Source organism: Columba livia, chromosome 1 (genome assembly GCF_036013475.1).
Source record: "Columba livia isolate bColLiv1 breed racing homer chromosome 1, bColLiv1.pat.W.v2, whole genome shotgun sequence".
NCBI classification, from domain to species: Eukaryota; Metazoa; Chordata; class Aves; order Columbiformes; family Columbidae; genus Columba; species Columba livia.
Genome location: NC_088602.1, coordinates 32,187,263 through 32,209,170, shown reverse-complemented (window position 1 = coordinate 32,209,170; position 21,908 = coordinate 32,187,263). Strand labels below are relative to the sequence as shown.

General features: G+C 40.1%; 1 protein-coding gene across 1 annotated transcript; it reads right to left on the bottom strand.

The window, feature by feature from the left end:
• Nucleotides 1-574: 574 nt before the first annotated feature.
• On the bottom strand, nt 575-16,911 carry CPB2 (carboxypeptidase B2). The gene is made up of 11 exons (XM_005501812.4): nt 16,761-16,911; nt 12,932-13,007; nt 10,182-10,306; nt 9,982-10,090; nt 9,344-9,445; nt 8,691-8,795; nt 6,150-6,266; nt 4,946-5,036; nt 2,932-3,134; nt 966-1,050; nt 575-838 (listed from the first exon to the last, which is right to left on the bottom strand). The coding sequence occupies exons 1-11, from the start codon at nt 16,829-16,831 to the stop codon at nt 654-656; spliced, it is 1,269 nt and encodes a 422-aa protein (XP_005501869.2). The 5' UTR covers nt 16,832-16,911; the 3' UTR covers nt 575-653.
• Nucleotides 16,912-21,908: the final 4,997 nt, after the last annotated feature.

Below are 21,908 nucleotides of genomic sequence, written 5' to 3'. Positions count from 1 at the left end.
GTCCTTGCCTCTACCTAAACGTGCAGCAAGAAGTTCTCATATTAACATCCTTTCTGTTTGACAGTGGAAATGATGAACAGGGTTGTTTTCTTATAAGGTACTCCTATAATAGCTTGACTGAAATGGAGGGATTTCTTCTATGGATGGAGTCTGCCCAGCATGCCACATGTCAATCAGAGGCCCATTTGATGCTACACCACCTGGGTTTGCCACCACCTAGATGGACATAAGATTATCTATGCCATTTCCCCCGTATAGCATTATGTCTAATAAATAACATTTTAAATGATACCTTACAGAGTCTAAGAGTCTTTCTTACAGGGACTGTAATGGACCAACACCTCCTGGTGCAAGATAACTTTTTCCATGCAGTTTTTTAATGTGTATTCGAGTATTAAGTGCTGGGAAATTGTATTTGCAGCACTGTTACCATCTGTGTTGCTGTCCTCATAGGAAGCTACACTGAGCTGTCATTTTAGGTGTAGGTATATTAATATGGTTGAAAAAATCTGATGTACTGTAAAATGAAGTGTAGAGGATGCAGTCATCCTCTTTTTTTTTCTATAAAAAATAATTTTAATAAAGTAGCAAGCTTTTTTATTATCATTTGAGCTAACTAAATGCAGTCATGCCAAAATAAATTACATTCCACATCACAAATTTTGAAGAACATGTTGGGCTATCTCTTTGACAGCAGAAAGTGCTTCTAAGCAAGTTGGTTTAATTTCTTGAGGAGGAAGCAAAAATCCATAAGTTCCTGTGTCCCGAAGCTCAATGGTAAAAGAATATTTAATGCCAAGATCATAAGCCCAGTCGTCTGATCCTCCAGGAGCTAAATCTAAGTGAAGAAGGGAAAACAGATATCAGTTACCTGAAACCAGAACTTCAGTTTTCTGTTCAAAAGCCATCTTCTGATGCTAGCAGGGATATGCTATCATGCTTGTTGTAGTAAAAATTGTACTTACAAATTGTTTGTGCACCAGCACCAGGTCTATAAGTTTTCTTTGTTGTCCTCTTTATAGCTTTAGCTGCTTTCTTTGCCAGACTTTCCTGAAAGTAAGTAAAACATTATCAGCTTTATAGCCTTGTCCTAATAGTATGTGTTTGGTTAGGATTTATTTACACTGTGCTCTGGATCTTGCCTAGTTAAATACACATATAAAAGGTTCTAGAAAACCCACAGAATGTGGTTAAAATTTTCAGAATATGCTCATGCTACAGATTGAATTTCTGCTGTAGCTAGACAAAAATGTAGATGGGACCTTACCACTCACTTCAGGTAACAAACTATCGTCAAACCATTTGTTCCCACTGGTCTCTTATCTTTCCTTTTCCACCACAGTATTTAAGTCACTGTTGATTTATGTTGTATTGACAAAAATGGCAGAAAAATATTTTAATTGGGGGGAATTCTGCTTTTAAGCCATGAAGAAGACTTAAATGCCTAGAATTATTGTGTCGCTTTCTGCTTTATGGGGAAGGAGCCACAAATGCACTATTACTGTTCACAACTGTATTTTTTTAATGCAGTATATACATTATTTTTTTTTTTTTTTTAGGAAATTGTACAGGAACTAAGACAACATAACAATATATGTTGTTTGGGGTTAGTTTGTTCCATATTTACACAACTAGATTTTTTTCATTTCTTCTGAACACACTGGCACTAGTTACCAATGGAAATGCTATATTGGACTGCCTGGGGGTTTCTGTAATGAACTAGGATGCTTCCAATGCATTAATTGTGTGCTTTTTGCATTCCCCTTCTCTATACAACTTCTATTTTTCGAATAAAATATTTTTAAAAATATGTTTTTTTAAAAACAAAATATGTTAAGGGAGATGCATGAATTTGAAAAGCAGTAACAATGCCAGCACTAACTGAATTGTTGCCAGTGTGTGCAAATGTCAGTCCTATATCTTAGAAACTTTCTTACTGTCTGTGCTTATGTCATGTCACATAGGAAGTGACCTGTACACCTCAGACATACACTGTCTTGCCATATGGCAAATCCCAAAGCCTGCGAAGTTGTTTTCTGGTCCCCTTTATATAATTTCCGCTCCTTTCTTGCTGCTGGGAAGGAGACTTTGCTGCAAATAGAAGATTTTTTTACCTCAGCAACTGGAGTTTAGGATACACCAAAAGCAGGCTAGGAAGTGCAGGAAAAGGAATTCTTTGCTCTGGGGAACTTGATGTCTTTACGTAAGAAGAATATTACTAAGCTGTTCACCTACTCTTATGGCTTCATTACTCTGTGTTAGCAAATCCCCTTTTAGCCTGTATGTCCTTACCAGATCTGGACAAAACCAGAGTTTTATGTTCGATGGGAAAAAGCAGCAGCTAATTTTTAAATTTTGAACTCTGTCTTCTAGGAGGATTTTTACCATGTGATTTGGTGGCTCAAGAACATGAAATTCTTCAGAAGCAGTATAAGTTTTCCATCCTACCATTAGGACCATCTTAAATAATTATCCCTAGGAAAACTCTTTAATAAAAATAGCAAGTGTCCACCAGCATACCTCATTGCTTAGGTAGGTGGAGGATATTTTTCAGTTACACACGCAGGTAATTTCAGAGTTTGTGTAAATTATACAACACAATCAGGAATTTGTACAAGTATCATTTCAAGGTGTCAAAAAAAAAATAAAATGAGCTGCCCTTTCAGCAGCAGCTTCAGCCTATTGGGCATTGTTGATGTGTTATCAATCTGAAACAGATATTTTCATTTTTCCATAGTCTTCAGAAGAAGCTTGCTGATTTACACACTGCTGGACCAGCCCAGGCTTCTTTAAGTTCTTAAGAACATCAAGAGAAATCTTATTTCCTAATTATTGATCCTCAGAGCACTGGAACTCCCGCATTACAAGCCTAGCCAAGCAGGCTAAGAAGTTCTGAAATAAATGTGAAACTTCAGGAGATGGAAGACTTACCAGCTCATCATGGTCTTTGCTTTTTTCCATAGTGTAAGAATATGGAAACAATACCATCTGGGAGTAAGAGTGCATAGTTATGTATGCTTTAATGGCATCTTTGTGGTCTCTGATAAAGCGAGCCACTGCTTTCACTTCGGGCTCAGACTCCGGGTAGGGTCCACAGTAGATCTCATGACATTCGTAGGGAGATGCTCCTTCCCCTGTAACAAAAGGGCGCATACTGTTACTCCTTAACTTCTTCCCTTCTGCATTTGTTTGTCTAATGAAAGAGTAGAGTATGATGTTGACACACAAGAAACTGTGGACTCTGCCATGCTGTGGGAAGAGCTCTCATTCTTGCAGAAATCAGTGCAAGTCTACTAGAATTTCTCACCTACTATTCAAAAATGGAGAAGAAGAAAAATATGATTCATAGACTCTATAAAAAGTCTTAAATTCATCAAGAACAAGGTTGTGAGATCTGTTCTTAAAATCTAGAAGTGCTACAGGAAAAAAGGCAGTTCTAAGTAATTATCTCAGGGAAAAGCCAGCTGCCCATTGGGAGCTAAAGAAACACAAATCAAAGTGGAAATAATGTACCAGGTTTTTAAGAATGAGGAAAACCAGACACTGGAACAAATTACCAGGAAGGCAACTAAGATTCACCATTTCTTCTGTCCTCAGAATAAGACCAAATAACTCTCTTGAAGCAACTGGGATCCTTAATGTTAAATGCTGGCTCTTCACGTTTTAATAAATTTTGTAACTTTTTGGAAATGATTTTGTAAATAATTGTAAGATGCTAATTAGAAAGACAGTATTTTGTTTCAGAACATTTAAGTGACTGCATAGCTAAAAGGAAGAGAAACCTCAGGAGATCCTTACAGTCATCTGCTTAAGTTATTCTAAGCACCTGATTTTGGTGCTTAGATTTACCTGTACAAAAAGGTTTATTCTCTCCAATGACCCTACAAGGTGCTGAGGCTTCTCTCTTCTATATTTTCAATCATGTCTAAGAGAGAAGCATAGGATGGCTGAAAACAGTATAAATAGTCTTCTGTTTAGTAAAGTAAGGTGTTCTGCTTTTGCCCAGTGTACATTTTGTCCAAAGACTGCTTTATAGAAGAAACACTTTCTAATCTACCTGTATTCTCCTGCTCTTTCTAAAGCATTTCTCTGTCTCAGTTCTTCTTCACCAAAAGTGCTTGACAAGTTAAACACAGTATATTTTATAACCTTTCCCTGAAATTAGTATCTGTATCAAAGAGGTTTTTTTGCTGTTATTTCTTCAGACTTCTCTGAGTTCCTGTTATATGACATATTTATATTGAATATTGCTTTTAAATCTAAATGTTTGGTCCCCATCTTCATAATTTTTTGCCTGAAGAAGAAGTGTGGTTTTCTCCACATAATAGCCATGGATAGTAAATAAACACCTTTTTTCCCTGTTTAACAATGGATTTAAATGACTGAAAGTCATGCACGACATTAGTGTCAGTACAGAGTGAAGCCAGATCTGATCTACAGGGTAGCAGACTATTAAAAGCCTGTCCAAGTACTAAAGTGCCTGTGGGTAAGTAAACATGATATAGCCTTGACAACAAACACAGAGAGCTGAGAAATCTTAGTCAGCTAGGTGTTACAGAAGGATGACTGAGGTGATCAGTTTGTACAACACAGTGGATCTGCTCAACTGGGTGGTGCAACAGACATTGGGTGACATGGCAAGGGCCACCTCTTCCAGTGTGTCATGGTGTGATGAAAGGAACAGGATCCAGGGTCTCAGTTCCTCTCCCTCTTGTTATCATGCTGGGAAGAGGTTAGTCCCCACTCTGACATCTGGGGAGGGAAATCCTGGGTCCCCACAAAAAACATCTCAGGTTGGGGAAGTGTTTTCTGGTTCATAACAGGTATTCGGCTGTGTCTGTCTTCCTATCAACATTGTGAAATGGTAAATGAAAATGTTTTCCAAATAAAGGATTTTAAATCCTAAAAGTGGGGCAGGGGTACAATAAGAAGGAAACAGTCATACCACACCAGCGCGCATCAAAATTCCTGTTCATATCAGTACCGATGCACTTGCTGTTACCATGCGATGAGCGGCTTTTCCTCCACAGCCGATTCTGTGGAAAGAGACACACAAGCCATGTTCAGGGAAAAAGGTGGGACAAATGTTGCGCCATGTCACTGGTTAGTTAAATGTGACTTCCCATTTGTACCTTTACAGGTCACGTGCCAATGAAAAGACGAAAGACCAAGGGAGATTAAAAACCACAATCTGATTGCCAGCAAGGCTGTATGATGAAAAGAAATGTTGGGTAGGATACAAAGGGGTCAAATCTGCCCTGATTCCAATGGGTTTGGACTATGGGAGGAGGGGAGAAGACATAATGTTTGACCAGTTAGGGGAGTTTAGGAGTTCAGGTCCAACTGACATAACGTGGAAAGTTGGAAATTTGGTGTGCAGTTGTTGAGGTATATATGTATAGTTATCCAAATATGAGCCAAGCTGGCTTAAAGACTGAATGAGTAAAAAAAGTGGAGGATGGTTTTTTGGGGTTGTTTTTATTTTTATTTGTTCGTTTGGTTGGTTTGGTTTGTTGCTGTTGTTATTGTGTTTCATTTGGTTGGGTTTTGGTTTTGTTTGTTTGTTTTGTTTTGTTTGTTTGTTTGTTTTAAAAAAAAACTTGAGTGAAGGATATAAAAAACAAAGAACCATCTCAACAACTTGGAATTTTCAGCCAATAAATAAAATCCTGGAAAAAAAAAAAGATACCTGTTGACCTGTTGTACCTCAATTTATCTCAGACAAAAAGTACTCAGAGAATGGGGCTACCTTGCAGGAGGGAGGAGCGAATTATTTGCTGTGCTCTATCTGCTGTAGCATGCTATTCAGCTTGTGCTGGATTGTGCCAGTATTTGTAACCTTGCCGCTGAAGGCTGACACAGGTTTTACCTGACATCTGGAAGCATTAAAATCCCAGGATGAGATTCTGTCATTTCCAAATGCATTTCCAGCAGCTTGTAAGTCACAAAGGTACTGTAGATCAAATGCCAATTAGGTGTAGCGTTTTTTGTGGTTTAAGAAGTGCAGAGATGCAGAAATTCCAAGCACAAATTAAGAGTTTGGGGTGTGCAGCTCCAGGACGGAAATGATGCCCTAAGCATGCACACTGATAGTTCCCATAAACAGCACATCAGTACATTGCACAGCCTGTTGGGAAAGCTCTACGTACAGAGGGATGGCTCCATGTGTACTCATAGCCATCCACATTAATCACAGGCATGACGTAGAAATCAAAGTGTTCCAGAAGTGTTGTCATGGTCTGATCTCTCTCACGCACATGGATTGCCTATAAAAGACAGGGGAAACTTATTAAAAGCATTCATAATCGTGGTTTTCTTGCCTTCCTAGAAAGGCACCTAATTTTGTATATAAAATTATTATGCAATTATTAGACCAGTCTACCTCTTGATAGAGGCGCATCACATCAGAAAAATTGCTAAATAGCAGAGTAGCTCTTTGGTTAGAAGTGCCAGGTAGAGGGTAGGAATCAAACTGATACAGTCAGTCAGACACACTACAGTCTTTTAATGTTAACAAGAGGCCATGAAAGAGTCAAAGCCCATTAATAGGAAGGTTTGAGCTTTTGCTACTTGTATAAATGATGGGAATTAAAATATAACAAAAGTAGCATAAAATAAAGCAAGCCCCAAAATAACAAGTAACATTTCAAATGGCTGCTGAATATAATGTTATTTCTTTGGGTTGCATTATGAGTTCAGAGCATTTGTGTGCCAACAGCCAGTAAGATCTACATTGCTAATTTTGTTTCACAGCCCATTTGAAGGCTTTAGAGATACCAAACTTGGTTGTTGGTCCATGACACAGGGATAAATTTTAACCCAGATAAGTGGTTTTGTTGCTATTAGAATAGACTAAGTCCTTAATCATATCTGTTTTTTCTTTATGCCTTATTTAAACCACCTTCTTTCATTTTAAATCCTTCCTAGTTTTCCTCAGGCAATGGACTTTCTCTGACTAAATGAGAAATGTCAATCTTTCTACAATCTTAACAAGAAAATTAAATGATAAAGTATGTACCCCTTATAAAGAATGTCTAGGATTTGCTAGAGAGAGTGATTTTAGTGTGTGTGTGCAGATGTGTATTAATGTCAGATTTTAAAATGTAACTTCATGAAGTGATATAGAAATAAAACTTGAATTTAAAAGATGTAAATTAGATCAAGAGGATGGAGAACCTAAATGTTCAGCTTGTTACTTCTGAAAAATGCTGCAGGGACATGTCACTGACAAAGTGACAGCACAGTTGGTAATTATTTGGAGCAGCATGAAAAGGGCAAAGGCATTTCTCTCAAATAGTACCTTGAAGGCTGGGATTATCAGTGGGTCACAAGGTACATTCAGCTGTATCTGTCCCTAACTCCTGCAATCTACTTTCAAATGTTACAATAGTTAAGGTTTTATAATTGTGTCTGAGGACAGAAATAAACACATTTATTATTATGATTGTTGTTATTATCGTCTTCATTACTTAGTTCCATCATGGCTAAACCATAATTTGTGTTCCAAGGACTCAGTTATGTCGTTTCTCTGGGCAACCTTGTCTGGGCCAGGAGGGCTTTAGGAGCCTATTCCTGGTTCATAATAGGAAGTGGACCAGCAGCTCAGCATGATGAGTTGAACAGAGATTCCTTAAATTCAGAAAGACCAAGGTAACTTATGTTAAGATCTGAGTGAAAACCATTTTGGCTTACCATTGTTCACTACTCTGAGCAGCATAGATATTAAAGATATTACAGATCAGATGGGACCATCAGTCTTCAGCTGCACATTAAGGTGGGTCCGGCTAAGCCCATACTATAGTCTCATCCCATCAGTGATTTACTAGCTTCCATGAGCTGGTACTGTGAGTGTGGCTGGCAGTTGTTCTGGAGGTCTGAAATGAGGGTGTCTCTAGCAGGGGTGGTATATTCAGAAGAAGGTGACTTGTGTGACTTCATTCTCTGAATGAGGCAGACCCAGTAAAAAGCAGGAGTACAAATAGAAAATGGAGAGGAAGGAAGAGGAGGAGGAATAGCAGCAGGTACAGCAAAAGGTAACACGTTACAGCAAATGCTAAGTAGAAATTGCTGGTGTGCATTCTGGTGTGGAGCTATGCCAGGTCTGGAGCAGGCAAGGGTGGAGTACTTATAGCTCTAGGAAGACACATAGAGAAGAACCAAGGCTCGTAGTACAGTTTGAGCTTCAATCTGGGTGTCCTCTCATCTACTCTAGGCAGTGCTATCTGCAGTAATATGGGCATGAGACACCACGTGCTGCATGACCCAGAGCCAAGATCATTCTCTGAATCCATGTGGCAGTATAGACATGCCCCTAGTAGGTGACCAAATACTTGCTTTTCATGGCATGCCATCTCCATCCCTGACCATTCATAACTATGAACATTTCCATTGAATTTGCTGCACATACTTTGAAGTTTCTTTAGTACTCGAGAATACATCTGAGCTCTTTTCCATTCAATCCATATGACCTTCTGTCTCTCACATACCTCCATCTACTGACACACACGTACATGCAAACATGCTCACTGCTACATATGCAGCTTAGACACAAATCTCATGTGTTGACGTTGTGGAAGTAAATGGATTATGATTTCATGGAGCTTAGAGCACAATTGGACAGAAAAGGTAAATGACATCAAGATTTTTTGCTTTGCTTTGAAAACGGTAATCAGATGTGATTATCTACTCACATGGCCTATGAACCAGAGGCAAAAAGCAGGAGAAATCCATTCTCTAGCATGGATACCACAGTCAATCCATATGGCACTTTTGGATTTTTCCGGGCTTTTAGAAAGCTGACAAAAGAGAAATTAGATTGAAATGTCACCATTGTAAAGTATAACACATAAAAGTGGAAGTGAAAAGGGTAACCAAGATGGAAGATGAAGCATCTGTCTTGCAGAGAGAGAGCTTAGGCTGGTCCTGGGCCAGGATGCTGCTTTCAGGCACATTTGTGTACAGTCAGCCATCCTCAGGCTGCTCGCAGCAAGCTCCTAACCTAGACACCAGGACTGCAGCAACACCTGAGGTCGAGAGAGTAGATCACCAACTATGCAGAGCAACAAACTAGATTGGCTTCATTGTCAACAGAGGAGGGTATCTACCATACCAGTATTTCATGCCTTTGAATGATGGCCTACATGTGATAACTTCTTTGTGACCCAACAAGGAACCTAATGTGGCCTTTGCAAAGGTAATGCACCTTACCAGAAGAACTCAAGAAACTTCTAAAAACCACAAAAATATGCATAGTAAGTGTAGATTTAAGAAAGTGTTCTGGCCAAACCTTATTGCTTGCTTACATTAATACTTGGAAAGATTTTGCAGTAAGTCACATCTATACCTTCAGAACATAAAGCGGTCGTTTTTCATATGATGATCCAATATATATTTTCTGGAGGAGGTCAGAATGGGCTTTCACTATTTCTTCCATCCAATGATATATCTGCAAGGTTCAAGTTAGTCAATAGATCTTCTCTCTGTTGTTTTCCTTCATCCCTGAAAGTAGTCTAGACTTAGATTCATTCTTCCTCCCCAAATCCTGCCTCTGTAGCTGATGAGAAATAAAAACTAGCGATTCAGACCACTTACCTGACTCTATTTTGTCTTAAAATAAACAGTAAGATACAGTCACAACACAGTCCCAGTATAGCCCCCAAATCCCTCCTTAGTTCTATTAATATTTGGTTAAATTATTTTCAATTTAATGTTTTAAGTATTTATATGTTATTTTGCGACTTCATTTTGCTTCTGTGTTGGCTGCACTTGAATGGCAGTTTGAGGTAATACCTGTATGAGAGATTTTGTCTGGTGCTTCATTCTTTCTCTGTAAAGTTATTACAGTAAACACAGCTCTCAGCAGTTGAGCAATACAATGGTAATTATTTACCTGTTCATGATTTTTTTCCCTGTCTCCATTCTGAACCATGAGACAAATTTCACCCCTTGAATCTACAGAGGATTACAACAAAAATATCTTACTTCTTTCATGGAATGGTAGTTTTCATAATACGATGAAGATCTGCGTGGGTTGACTGTGTCATTGATAGTCTGTTTTTCAATAAGTCCTCGAACATCTCCCATCAAGACTCTGAATAACAAAGAAAGAGCACGACCTCCTGTTAAATAAATGACAAACAACTTTACAGAAACATTCATGACAAGAAATAAAAAATACATACTTGTGTTGGATGGCCAGTTGCCTTAACTGAGCTTTTATGCTATATACACTGGATGCCCTGACATAGAAATGGACTTCTCTGTCCTTCTTGATGTTTTCAACCACAACAGGTTGCCAGAGAATGACCTGCAAGGTTTCAAAAAATAATTATATTTTTTTTACCAGGGAAAGAAAAGATCTTAACATTTAACATAAGTGTTTTGAAAATAATCAAGGCTTATGTTTTCAATTTAAGATACCACTTGTAACAAGCAGTTTAATGTTCCCTGTGTTGTGCTATAGCATTCTGCTTCTGCTATAAATGAAGTGTTTGTATTTAAGAAATGTTTATAAAGACTTCTGCACATAAATTCATAAATCAAGAACAAAGAAAGGAAAATAACCTTTTCTGAGATAGTATTTCTAGTATAATAGATGTGTTTAGCCAGTTAATGTTACGTGTTTTAAAGGCTGCTGAGAGTTATTTTCCCTGAGGGTATTTGGAGAATTAATGAAGATCAGACCAGTCTTTGTAGTTATTGTATTCGCTGATTACTTTGATCAGGGAGGAAATAAATGCCAGGAGGGGTTTGGATATAAGTCAAGTTGAAGCAGCAATGCAGAGATTAGAAATGGGAGGAAAATGAGAAAATTAGATTCTTCTTGGTAAAATTAAATCTTTTACAATAATAAAATCAGAAGCCAACATATTCAATAAAAGGCTGAAACTTTAGAAACAATAATACCAGAAGATCTAGGGGTGACAGCAAGCAGAAAATTAAGCATGAATTTACAATATGGAAAAGGTCGGCGTGATTCTTGGATGCATTTTTTAAGCAATTAATCATGGAGTTGCCAGACAATAGGTTGTTTTTTTTCTTCCTTTCTGGTGCAGTTGCACTAGGAATATTGTATTCAACTTAGGGCACCACGTTTGCAGGCATGTGTCAGCTGTCAACCATTTACCTCACCCATTTCTCAGAGAACATGCCTCAAATTCATACAGAAAACTCCTCCATGTTTTTAATTAAGATTTTGGGATAATAAATTGTAGAACTTTTGGACCCTGGCTGTGTTACTGCAGCGTGCTATAAAAATGGCTGAGCTAGCCTTAGTGTGGCCATCTCAGACATCATTGGCATGGTAGGGACAGCATTGCTGGCTCAGCATTTTTTAGGAAACCCAGAGAAGCAACCTGGATGCTTAGCTCCCCAGCATGGATTTCCCTGTTGCCCTGGCTAGGCTGCTGTCTGCACTGATGTGCACCAGTGCAGATTTAGTTGGCACAGGCATCATTTTAATAGAGAATAAGAAAAACTGAGGAACTCTGCATTGATGCAGCTGAGGTGGCAGAAGAGCAACGAATGAGAGTAGATGGGAAACTTAAATAATACACATGATTATTGGTCTCTTTACTCGTCAGCAGCGATGGTCAGTACTGCCCCAGGAGCAGCTATAAAAGACCTTGTTGTTAGTGTTCCTCTATCTGGGTTTTCTGATGTGATGTGTGTGCTGTAAGAACAAAGTATTTCCTTTGTTTTACGTTTTTGCTTTCCAACTTTTGCAGGAATAGCACCTATAATTAGCTTAATAATTGTTCTTGTAAGAGGATAATTTTCAGTTGCTTCTATTTTGCTAGACTGTAACCATTACATTTTGTTGTGTCTTCCCTTTCCCATTTCCTTTCCTTTTGCTTTCCTTCTCTCATTTCCTTTCTCTTTTCTTTTTGTAATTTGCTCAGTTCATAGCCATGGAAAAAAATGGCCAGTTTATAACCCTTGAAAAATGTTCAGCTTACATATTCACATGAGTGACTTAATGGAAACCACCACATGCTCTGTCTACACTGAACGTGCTGCAGCTGTTCTTCATGGCTTCTTGGGGCTCCTGTGCACAAGAAAGTAAAGACTGACGGTAGCGAGGAAAAGGTGGAGGAGTGGAGATTTATTTTGGTACAGCAAAGGAGATGGATATGTGAGCTGACATATGGAGGTGGAAAACAGTAAGGAAGGTTATTGAGATTTGTGTGAACTTAAGGGAAGGATCAGAGATGCTAGGAAGAACAGGAGAAGACTAGTAGGGTCTTGAGGTGGGTATAAAATGAACAGGAGCCAAGAAAGACAAAGACTGGGCATGGGCACTGTTAAAAGCTTTTCGTAATCTGAGACACATCCTCAATCATCCTGTAAATTATGTTGGTTGAGGGAATGGTTACACCTTTGTTGCTGAGTGTTGGCTTCAGACTGCATGTGACTGGGAAAATGCTTTTGAAGAGGAAGACATGCCTCATTTTAGTCAAATGTTCTCTAATGACAGCTAAAAGTTATTAAAAAAAAAGAGTATTTCTTAAGAGATTTTTATCTTCTGAATGCTGCTTTAAGAAAAATACCACAGAAGTTCAGTCCTGGTCTTCAAAGCTGTGCAGGTCATATAGGTCAAGGTTGCATTGGTCTAAAGTGCTGAGGTTCCATAGCAAAAGAGTTTTTACTTACTGTGTGTTCATGCTTCGCCAGTTTTGCAGTGTTTTCTTATACAAAATCAATTGCAGAAATCTGAGCTCTGATACAACACCCTACTGTAACACTGTGAAGGAGGGAACTCCTCGGGTAAATCAGAAGGTAGTGGAACAATGAAAATCAAGCATTTGCTGGGTTGCTGTACTAGGGCAAATGAATAAAAGTGGGCTAATCTTTCTTTAGGGGGAGAGCAGTATTAGTGCACTTAGGGGAAAGAGTTTGGCCTAGAGACCAGAGAGGCAGTGGAAGTGTTTACCTCGGTAGTGTTCAGTAAATCTTGAAAGGCTTCAACCTGTTGGTCTGTTTGTGGGAGAGCCCACAAAACTTCGTCCCTGAAAAAAAAGAGGTGGTATTTAGGTAAAGAACAAGTCCTTGGAACTACTCGAGGTCACACAAAGGTACAGGAGCAGGCTTGGCATTTTTTGTATTTCCTGTTTTGGCTGCCATGAACTTGAAGCAGATTCAATAACAAAGATGCTGAGCCCCATTCCAGCCTCTGCTTCTGCCAATCAGTAAAATCCATGAAAAAGCTGGTGCATGGCTTTGGTGGCCAATATCTACTGCTGGGCTCTGAGATTACTCCTGGGAGCTGGCACTGGCACAACAGCTGCCAGGCCCAGCTAATCCAGCACTGTCCTCCCTTTCTTTGCCCAGTAACTTAAATTCCACTTATACTGGAAACCCGTGGTCCAGTCACACTGTACATGAGATGGCCCTTGCCAACTAATCCATGCCTGACCCCACCACTGGTGACAGAAGTTAAATTCACTTTCTAGAAAGGAAAAATACCACTTTGCCATTGTAAATCCAGTCCTGATCTTCAGTGGCCTGCAAGCCATGTAGTTCAAAATTGCATTGGATAGATAATGAAAATAATTTCTGTGTGTAGAAGGAGGAGATACAGGGGAATGACAGACCCCTATTTCCATTTTCTGTGCTGGAGTGGCTCTCAGCCTTCTGAGGTGGTAGCCACGCATAAACCAGACACTGCGGAAGGCCCTGCCAGCCCTGCCTGCAGAGGATGTTCTGAAAAGAAAACAGGCAAGGCTCTCGAAACTAGTGTTTTCAAGCTGCATAACGTGATTGTCACAACTCGTTGTTGTGACTGATTTCAAGCAGAGACCTGACAGCATCTGGCAATGAGGTGATTCATCTTTTCTACTTTTAGCCAGGCTCCAAGCAATCGCTGTTGTTTCTCATGCAGAACCAACAATATGCCAGCCCCATTTTTGCCTCCACCATCATTTGACAGAGCATCAAAAAGCAATCAGGGATGGGCAGGTTTGGCAGTTTGCCTGTTTCTTTAGGTAAGCGTACTCCAAAGCTTGTGTTCGGGGCTACTTTAAAAGTGAAGGTGTCTTCTCATACCTGGGGGAGACTTTTCACAGGGGAGATCAGAAAAGGGCTGCTGCATCTGTTTTCATCCTATGGGTCCCACTGCCTAAGAGTACCATAATGAGGAAGCTGTTAGGTACTTGTATGCCACTGTTTGTTGCACAAGTATTTCAATGGAGTGTGGTAAGTGCTGGGCACGTAGTAGCAGCAATTGTTCTGTAGCTCTTGTTGATAGGACCTGAATACACTGAACAGGCTGATCCAAGTTCTGACCTTGCTCTTGTAGTCATGCTTAACATGGGGAGTATTAACAACTGAAATTGTAATTGTTGGGCTTCTCAGTTCCTCTAATTCAATTTGACATTACACCCTCTTTCATCTGTCTTCTGCTGCACTCTTGTTATGAAACACCCATTCAAAAGTGCTAATTTTTGCCTCCTGTATGATCTCAGGTCCAACCCTCCACCTCCAGCTTCCTTGCCCTGTCTACTGCTCTGGTATGGCTGGACACATTAATCTTGAACACACCTTTTCTTTCAATTTCTGTCCTCATGCCCTGCTTCCCCAGTTGTTCTTTGAGTTTGCCCTTAAGAAGATCCCTCTCATTCCCCTCCTCCAATTTTCTGCCAGGTTGTCACTGGACTCTATCACTGTTCCACTCTTTTTTTCCCTCTTCCTTTTATTTCTGGGTAAATAGATATCCAGCTGTCACCCCCACACTACCATGCTCAGGTCTTATCCTGTAACTGTGACAGAGTGGGATGCATTACAGTTCATTTTTCATGGTTTTGATACCTTCATCTGAGCTAGTCAATCTCTTCATAAAGAAACAGACACTTTCAGGGTCCAGTTAACCTGAGCTAGTTTAGATGTGTGTGATAAACTTGAATGAATTGTATTTTTCTCCACTAGCTGTACAGGAAGATGAAGAGGACCTGCTCCTATGCAGAAAGCCTGTATAGTCAGATGAATCCCTTCCAGGGGCCTGGCCACCATCTCACAGATAGACACAAATCAGTGCCAGTTCTTTGCAGGTGTTTCAGTCTCTTCACCTCTCCATTGCATTTCTCAGTCACTAGGAAGGTCATCAGTATCACACAGCACACAGGCCCACAAAAACAAGGCATCAGCAGAGATGTGTCTTCCTGTCCTCCTAGCCTGGCTTCGTTTAAACCTTCCAACTTCTTTCTGGAGACTGACATCTCCAGAAGAGAGGCCTCCCTACTTGTCTCCAGCTGACCATCTTTCCCTGGCTCTCAGCAGGCAGTGTCACTAGAAGAGTGCTGCCAGCATCTTCTCCTGTGCTCTGGACTGTGTAAACCATTTGTTCGCCTGGAGCACAGATGTCTGCCTGTGTGCTCTCTTTTCTCCCACCGTGCTGGCTCTCCAACAGCCCCCAGATTTGCCCCTTCCCTAAAAGTGAGCTTGGCGTCTTTCAAGTGCTATCTGTTCTTTTCACAAGACTCACAATGTTCAGTATTTTTATTTTTAGAAGTCCAGATGCAGTAATCATGCTATATATCACCTTGCGAAGGGAAGCTTTAATACATGGCCATTAAATCCTGCAACGCTAGCACTCAAATAAAAGTGAAAAGTCAGATGTAATATACCACCTTTAAAATCTCATTATTTTAGCCATTTTCATAACAAGGGTTGGGAGACATAGACTTATGCTTTCCAGTGGGAAATGCTATATTGTTCTGTAAGGGTCAGATGTTCAGTGTTTTATTTAAACGTGAAGTGAATGAACCTTCAAGTAGCATAGAGCAATATTGTTCCACTGAATTCACTAAAAACTTGCTTAACTGTCCCCGTACTGTAACCCTCACACTTCCATAGCAACCCACAACAAAATATGATTGTAGCACAGAGATGAAAGATCCTGTTTTTAAGCCATGAACTCATTGATGTTCATCTGTCACAGGTCTGCCACTGGCGTGTGGTAGGGAGCTGCAGAAGGGCTGCGAGACATAATTCACTATTATTTGTGTAGGTATTTCAGTCCTGGGTGCAGGTTGTGTTTAATTGTGATTCTTGTAGGTTGTTCAGCCTGCTTAATATGACCACATGAGAGGCTTATCCTTCTAGTTCTACCTATTAAAATATTTTAGGTTTCTAAACAGCTGTACATGTAGAAAATAAAAGCACTTCACCTGTCTTCATCTCTGACATATGTTCTCATGTTTTAAGAAAGCATTTGGTTTCAGGGCATTTCTGAAGTTTATTGATAGGTAACAATAAAGCTGCTTCTGAAACATTGTACAAATACCAAATGGGTATTCAAAAATGATTTATGGCTGGAAAAACAATCATAAAATCTGCTTTAGAAAGAAAACAGATTGTTAGTACTTTCTGAAATGGTTTCTCTCTCCTACCTCAAGATGTAATTCATTTAAGGTCTTGTTTTAAGGCAAATGAAGTAAATTTTTTTTCCCATTAAGTTTCAGAATGCCCTTTATTGGCATTCAAAAACACTGAATGAACAGAATTGATTTGCACTTAGACTGAAAAGAATTGTTTTAATATGATTAAAAACATAGGATTTATGGATGCAAAGAAGACTTCGAATAATTTCATTGCCTCCACCATCTATATGTTAAATTGAACCACATATCCAATTACAAGAGTAATAAATAAATGTCAGCCTTTGCCAAATGTTTTCTTATGCAACTTGGAGTTATTTTGCTTCAGTACTTTCCCTGTCCCACTCAACACATGCTAAAAGCCAAGTAGCACCAGCAGATATTTACCTTGGAAGAGTGAAGACATGCTGCTCCTGAATCCAGATAAGCAGGATAAAAAAGAGCAGGTAAAACTTCATCTTAATGGCACCCACAATGAAATTAAATGCAATTGGAAAGCCAAGGGTTCAGGACCCACATTATTGATTTCAAAAATGTTATTTAAAGAGTGGTTAAAATTTAATACAGTCACTCCCCTCAACCCCAAGCTCCTGGTGGCTAAGTCAATATGACAGAGCTCCCCAGGGAGGTCCTGCTCATATCAATGTCACTCATCCACAAAAAGTTAAGGTATGTTTTGGACATTTTCATATTGACAAGTCTCAGCCTTTGTGTCATTTCATTATATCTACAAACCTTGGATGTAAGAAAGAACAGCAAGCGCAAAGTTTTTGTGATTCTCTAATATTTACAGAGGCCCAGCAGCTTGCTCTGCATTCAGCACTCATATAGTACATCACTGCCAAGCATGAAGCTTGCTTAGAAGAGTGGGGATGAGGTTATTAAGTCCAAATGGAAAAATCCTGAGCAGGAAAGCTTCCTTTCCTGTTGTTTGCTAGCAGAGAAAATGAGGAGCAAGAGAGATGTGATACTTTTTGCTATTGAGAGCCATTCCTCTAGCTCAGGATGGAGCACACCAACTAGGTCTCCGTCTTCCTCAGCCGGCTTCTACCTCTTTGGTTAACACCCAGTCCATCCAAGGATTTCAGATTGCTCCATGTCCTCTTTTCTGTAATAGTCTGACATCCATGTATTTTCTATATGTTATACTGGGTTAGCTTTTCAAGAAAAATTGCTGGTAACTCTTCATCTCATTATTATTATTTTTGGTGTGTCCTAAGATTTACCACCTATATTTCTACCCGCGGTTGTCCAGAAAAGCTGAATGAATTTGACATGTCCAGAATAGATGATCTCCGTAAATGTTCTGCGTTGGAACAGTAAATCCAACTTTCCTAGGTCGTTACAGGCTTATTACATGATCCAAGTCCTCTTCTTCCACACACCAACATAACAGTTCAGGGCATGGCTCTGCTTAGAAAATGCCCCTATGATATGTAGAGAACTGCTCATTTTCATCTGCAGCATCAGACCCACCCTAATGCCATCCCTTCGCTGAGCATCTTGTGTGGGTGCAGAATGAAGGAACCAAACCTGGGACAGTTTCATCCATGCTGTCTGATATAAAAGGTTTTTCAGGTGAGTGGTCCCCAGAAACACAACATGGTTTTGTTCCAGAGGGAATTCATTCCAGAAGAGGACTGAGGAGTGAATCAATATATGTGCAATGGGAACACCAGGGAGCCCAGACCTGAGAGAAGATTGGGGAACTACATTATTTGAGATTGTAGGTGTATTTTAGGATTGGGGCTATACAACTGGGGGAAAAATGCCTTGGAGAAAGCCCCGGAACTAAGATTAAGTAATATGGACCTAGTTGCATCCACTAACACCCTCTAAAACTGCTCTGGTTCAGATCTGAGCCAATGCTCTAGTTAGGCATGCAGCTGGGGCTTTGGAGTTCAAATTCAGTCCTGGCTCTCTTTTATTTAGGAGGGCAGACCTGCCCTAAGGAGCCAAACAGCTCAGTTTTAGATGGCTGAAGTCAGCAGAGGTGAATCATGCTCCCCAGTGAGTACCCTGGGATTAACGTCTGTGAAAATACATCAACACTGAAAATCCCCGAACTAGAGTTGAGCACAAACTAGACATTAAAGGGAAAGGGAAAAAAAAAAGGCTAATGGAAAGGTAAACCACTGACACCTTACCTAGATTTTGTAGTTCCTACTTTATCTGTTCTAGATGTTGTTCAAACAAATAGGAAGTTCTGGTAAGGTACAGAGGCTGTTTCCAGAAAGGGCAGTGAGCAGCGCTCTACCACAGGGGTTGATTTTTAAACCAATGGTTCAGATGCCTTTCCCTCATGTAGGCAAAAGCAAAGTGGCAACAGAGGATAAAATACAGGAGATAAAATTTGGTCATCTAGGTACACTTTCATCTGGAAATGTCTGATGCATAGATATAGGACTTTAAAGAAAAACTAAGTCTACTGAGATAGGCGTAACAGACGAGATTGAAAAGCTGATGGAGTGGGAGTTGCTGGTAACAGAGGAAAAGAAATATCATATTTTTCTATGTCCTAAAGTGTTAATTAGGTGGGAAAAGGGAACGCTTTCTGCTGTCTAACTGAGAAGGAAGTTTTGGACAAATGGTAGGTGTGAGACATGTTTGTATGTCGGTTGCTTTTCCTGTGGGTTCCCCAACTTGTTGCAAAGAGATGGTTCATCTGCTGTTTGAAAGCTGCTGTTTTCCGGTATGCATTGGAAATATCTCACCCACACAAAAAAAGGAAAAAAAATGGGTGTTTGAAGAAACTAGAGGCACTAGAGGAAGTCCTGAGGGAAGGACAAATGAGAGTCTTGTGGTTAAGGCATCCCACTGGTTAAAACACAATAAACAGAAAAGTAAATGCAGGATGAAAGATGAAAAATGAAACAAAAAATCTAAGCCAAGCCAAGCCAAAACAAAAAGGGATATGTGACTAACCAGGAGGCAGAGATGTATATCCCCACACCTCTTGCTTGTCTGAAAGCCTCAGAGGTCTCACGATACAAACCCATTGCTTTTCAAGCATATGCTGGACATTGCTTGTTTGGCTCAATAGCTTTTTCTGCTTTTTTTTCTCTGCATTAGTATCTAACCATCACAGGCTACATCCTCATCCACTTACATAGTCTGTCTCAGCAACAAGGTCATGCAAAGCGTTCAAACCCAGTGCCACTGGTCACCATCCTTTGGTGAATAAATGGCAGCTCCACATCCACTACAACCCCCAGCACCATCAACTGACCAGCAGCAGCCAAGCTCTTTGGATTTGGGTGCCTAAAATGAGGTTCCTGGTCAGTAAGCACCTCCATGAAGTGATCTGATTTTCAAAAGCATGGAGCCTTCCATTGCAAACATATTTGTACTGTGTAACACACATTTCACACACAATGACAATTTCTGTGACAGTTCAGTCTCCAAGCAGGTCAGATTTCCTTTCCTGATGTGATCTATTTATACCACATTGATGTGGTTTGCTCTAATGAGCAACCAGCTGTACATTGATTATCCCCAAAGTCTTGTGAGCTGCTGAGGAGTGCCGTAGCCTTACTCAGGCAGAACAGTAAAAAATAAAACTACTGACATAATTGAAAGGTATGGCAATGTATTTAGACACCAAACTTAAGCATTAACTTCCCTGCTTCCACCCAGCTGTTAGGGGTTATCATTTCTTCTTTGACTTACGTTGACACTCCGCTATCTGCTTGTCTCATCTGCTTAGGAAGAGAGAATTATCTCCTCTAATGCCAGCCCTTCCTGGTGCAAACTGCTGTACCTGAGCAAGCCATCCTGTGCCGCTTGCATAGGCACTGCAGAGAAATGGGCACTTGTTGGGAGCAATTCATCTGTGACCTCCTGTAGGCATCTCAGAAGGCGATGAAACGCCTGGTCCTCTTCATGGGCACTGGAGCTGGGATGACTCACTCAGATGTAGGAAGATTTGTTCCAGTGGATCCTATGGATTCTAACTCCCTCCCTCAGCTTGGACACTTCAGGTACTTGTTATGGGCAGAAGCAATTTGCTGTGTTCTGGCCTATGAAAGTCATAAATTAAGATATGCTTGCTCTACCTACAATCGTATATTGTATATTAATCTTCAAGAATTTCTTAGAACCTGGGAAGTATTTCCTAGGTAAGCTGGGAAGAAAAAGGCAATCTTAAAAACACTGTGAAGGGCAAAGAGAAAATAATTTGGTTTACCAAATATTTCAATTTTTGTTTGAATTTTACTCAATTTATAAGCTTTTTCTTGATTTTATTGACATTTAACTCACATTTCTATGCATTTTTTTAAGATCTGGAGGAAACAAGCATGAATTTAGGAATTGTTGCAAGGGGAGATTTCAGCCATTTGAAAGCTTCCTTTCTCAAACAAGTATTTTTCTCTAGCTGGGGAATCCAGCAAAACAGCCTTTCCAGCAACTCTTTTTGCTTCTGATGAATCATCATTCCCTGATGAAGTGCTGCTTCATCAAAAATTCTGAGTTCAAAGGTTTTTCTGCACCTGGATTAATTATTACTATTATTATTAATTATTAATATTACTTCTACACTGGGTAGACCATGGGCTATGCTGAACTGGTGCCTGCAAGTGTTAACGCAGCAGATGTGACCAGAAGCCATGCAGTAATGGGAGACAGTTTGATCTGTGTTGGTTTCTGTTAACCTTTAGAGTAGCTTGGGGACATGCATGGGCTTTTATTTAAAAATGCATGATCAAGCCCTAGTTTTTAGAGCAGATAATTAGCAAAGTAGTCTCTTGATTTCTTTGTTGACAACTACGCATGTGGGAATTAGGACTGGCAGTATATAAAGCCTCCTGGTGCCATTACTAGATTGCTTTTTAAAATATAATCACACTTTAAAGGCAATTCTAAAGAGATACTTCCACTGTTTTGGCTGAATCTTCTGTTTCTCACCTCCCTCTCAACGTTGTCATGTAGTAACACCCGTATCCTCCTGATGTTGCACAGGTGTTGTACCTCAGCCAGACCAGGCCTTGGCCCATCTCTGTGTGGTGGTTTGAGATGTCGGTGCCCAAAAAGGTGACAACAGAAGAGGCCAAGCACCCATGTCCCAGCTAAGTCAGGGTATCATTGTTCAAGCACCCTCTGCCTCACCATACTCTGAGATTCTCAGCTGTGCCCAAGCATCATACTGGGCTACTGCAGCTGCTCTTGCTGGTGGAGGAGAACCAGACCCCAGAAGGTGGTCAGATACAACATGTATAAAAGGAGGAACTGCTTGAACTGCTGCAGCCAGATGGTTTCAAATAGTTGCAGCAGTGCTGCTGAGTAATTGCTAGTGACCCCCATTACTGGCAGCCTTGGCTTCCAGCAACAAAGTGTGACGAGATTTCCTCTAAGCTCAACTAGAACCTAAGTGTGGCTGTTCTCTTTGATCCCGGGCTTTGCACAGCATCCAGCAGCAAGATTTTAAATAACAAGCTTCGTTCTGCACAGAGATTCTCAGATCTGAGTCTGTATTTCAGCATGTGCCAGAGCACATGCTAGGTTGGTGCTGCCTGTTAGTAACAGTAAACCTGCTAA

Bases quoted from the DNA above. Each gene is read 5' to 3' on its own strand.
- CPB2 (XM_005501812.4), bottom strand. From the start codon at position 16,831: ATGAAGTTTTACCTGCTCTTTTTTATCCTGCTTATCTGGATTCAGGAG. The intron at 6,267-8,690 runs GTGAGTAGATAA...TGTCTTTTATAG, and splicing joins GCCTCTGGTTCATAGGCCAT to GCAATCCATGTGCGTGAGAG. The intron at 5,037-6,149 runs GTACGTAGAGCT...CTCTTTCCACAG, and splicing joins ACACATGGAGCCATCCCTCT to AATCGGCTGTGGAGGAAAAG.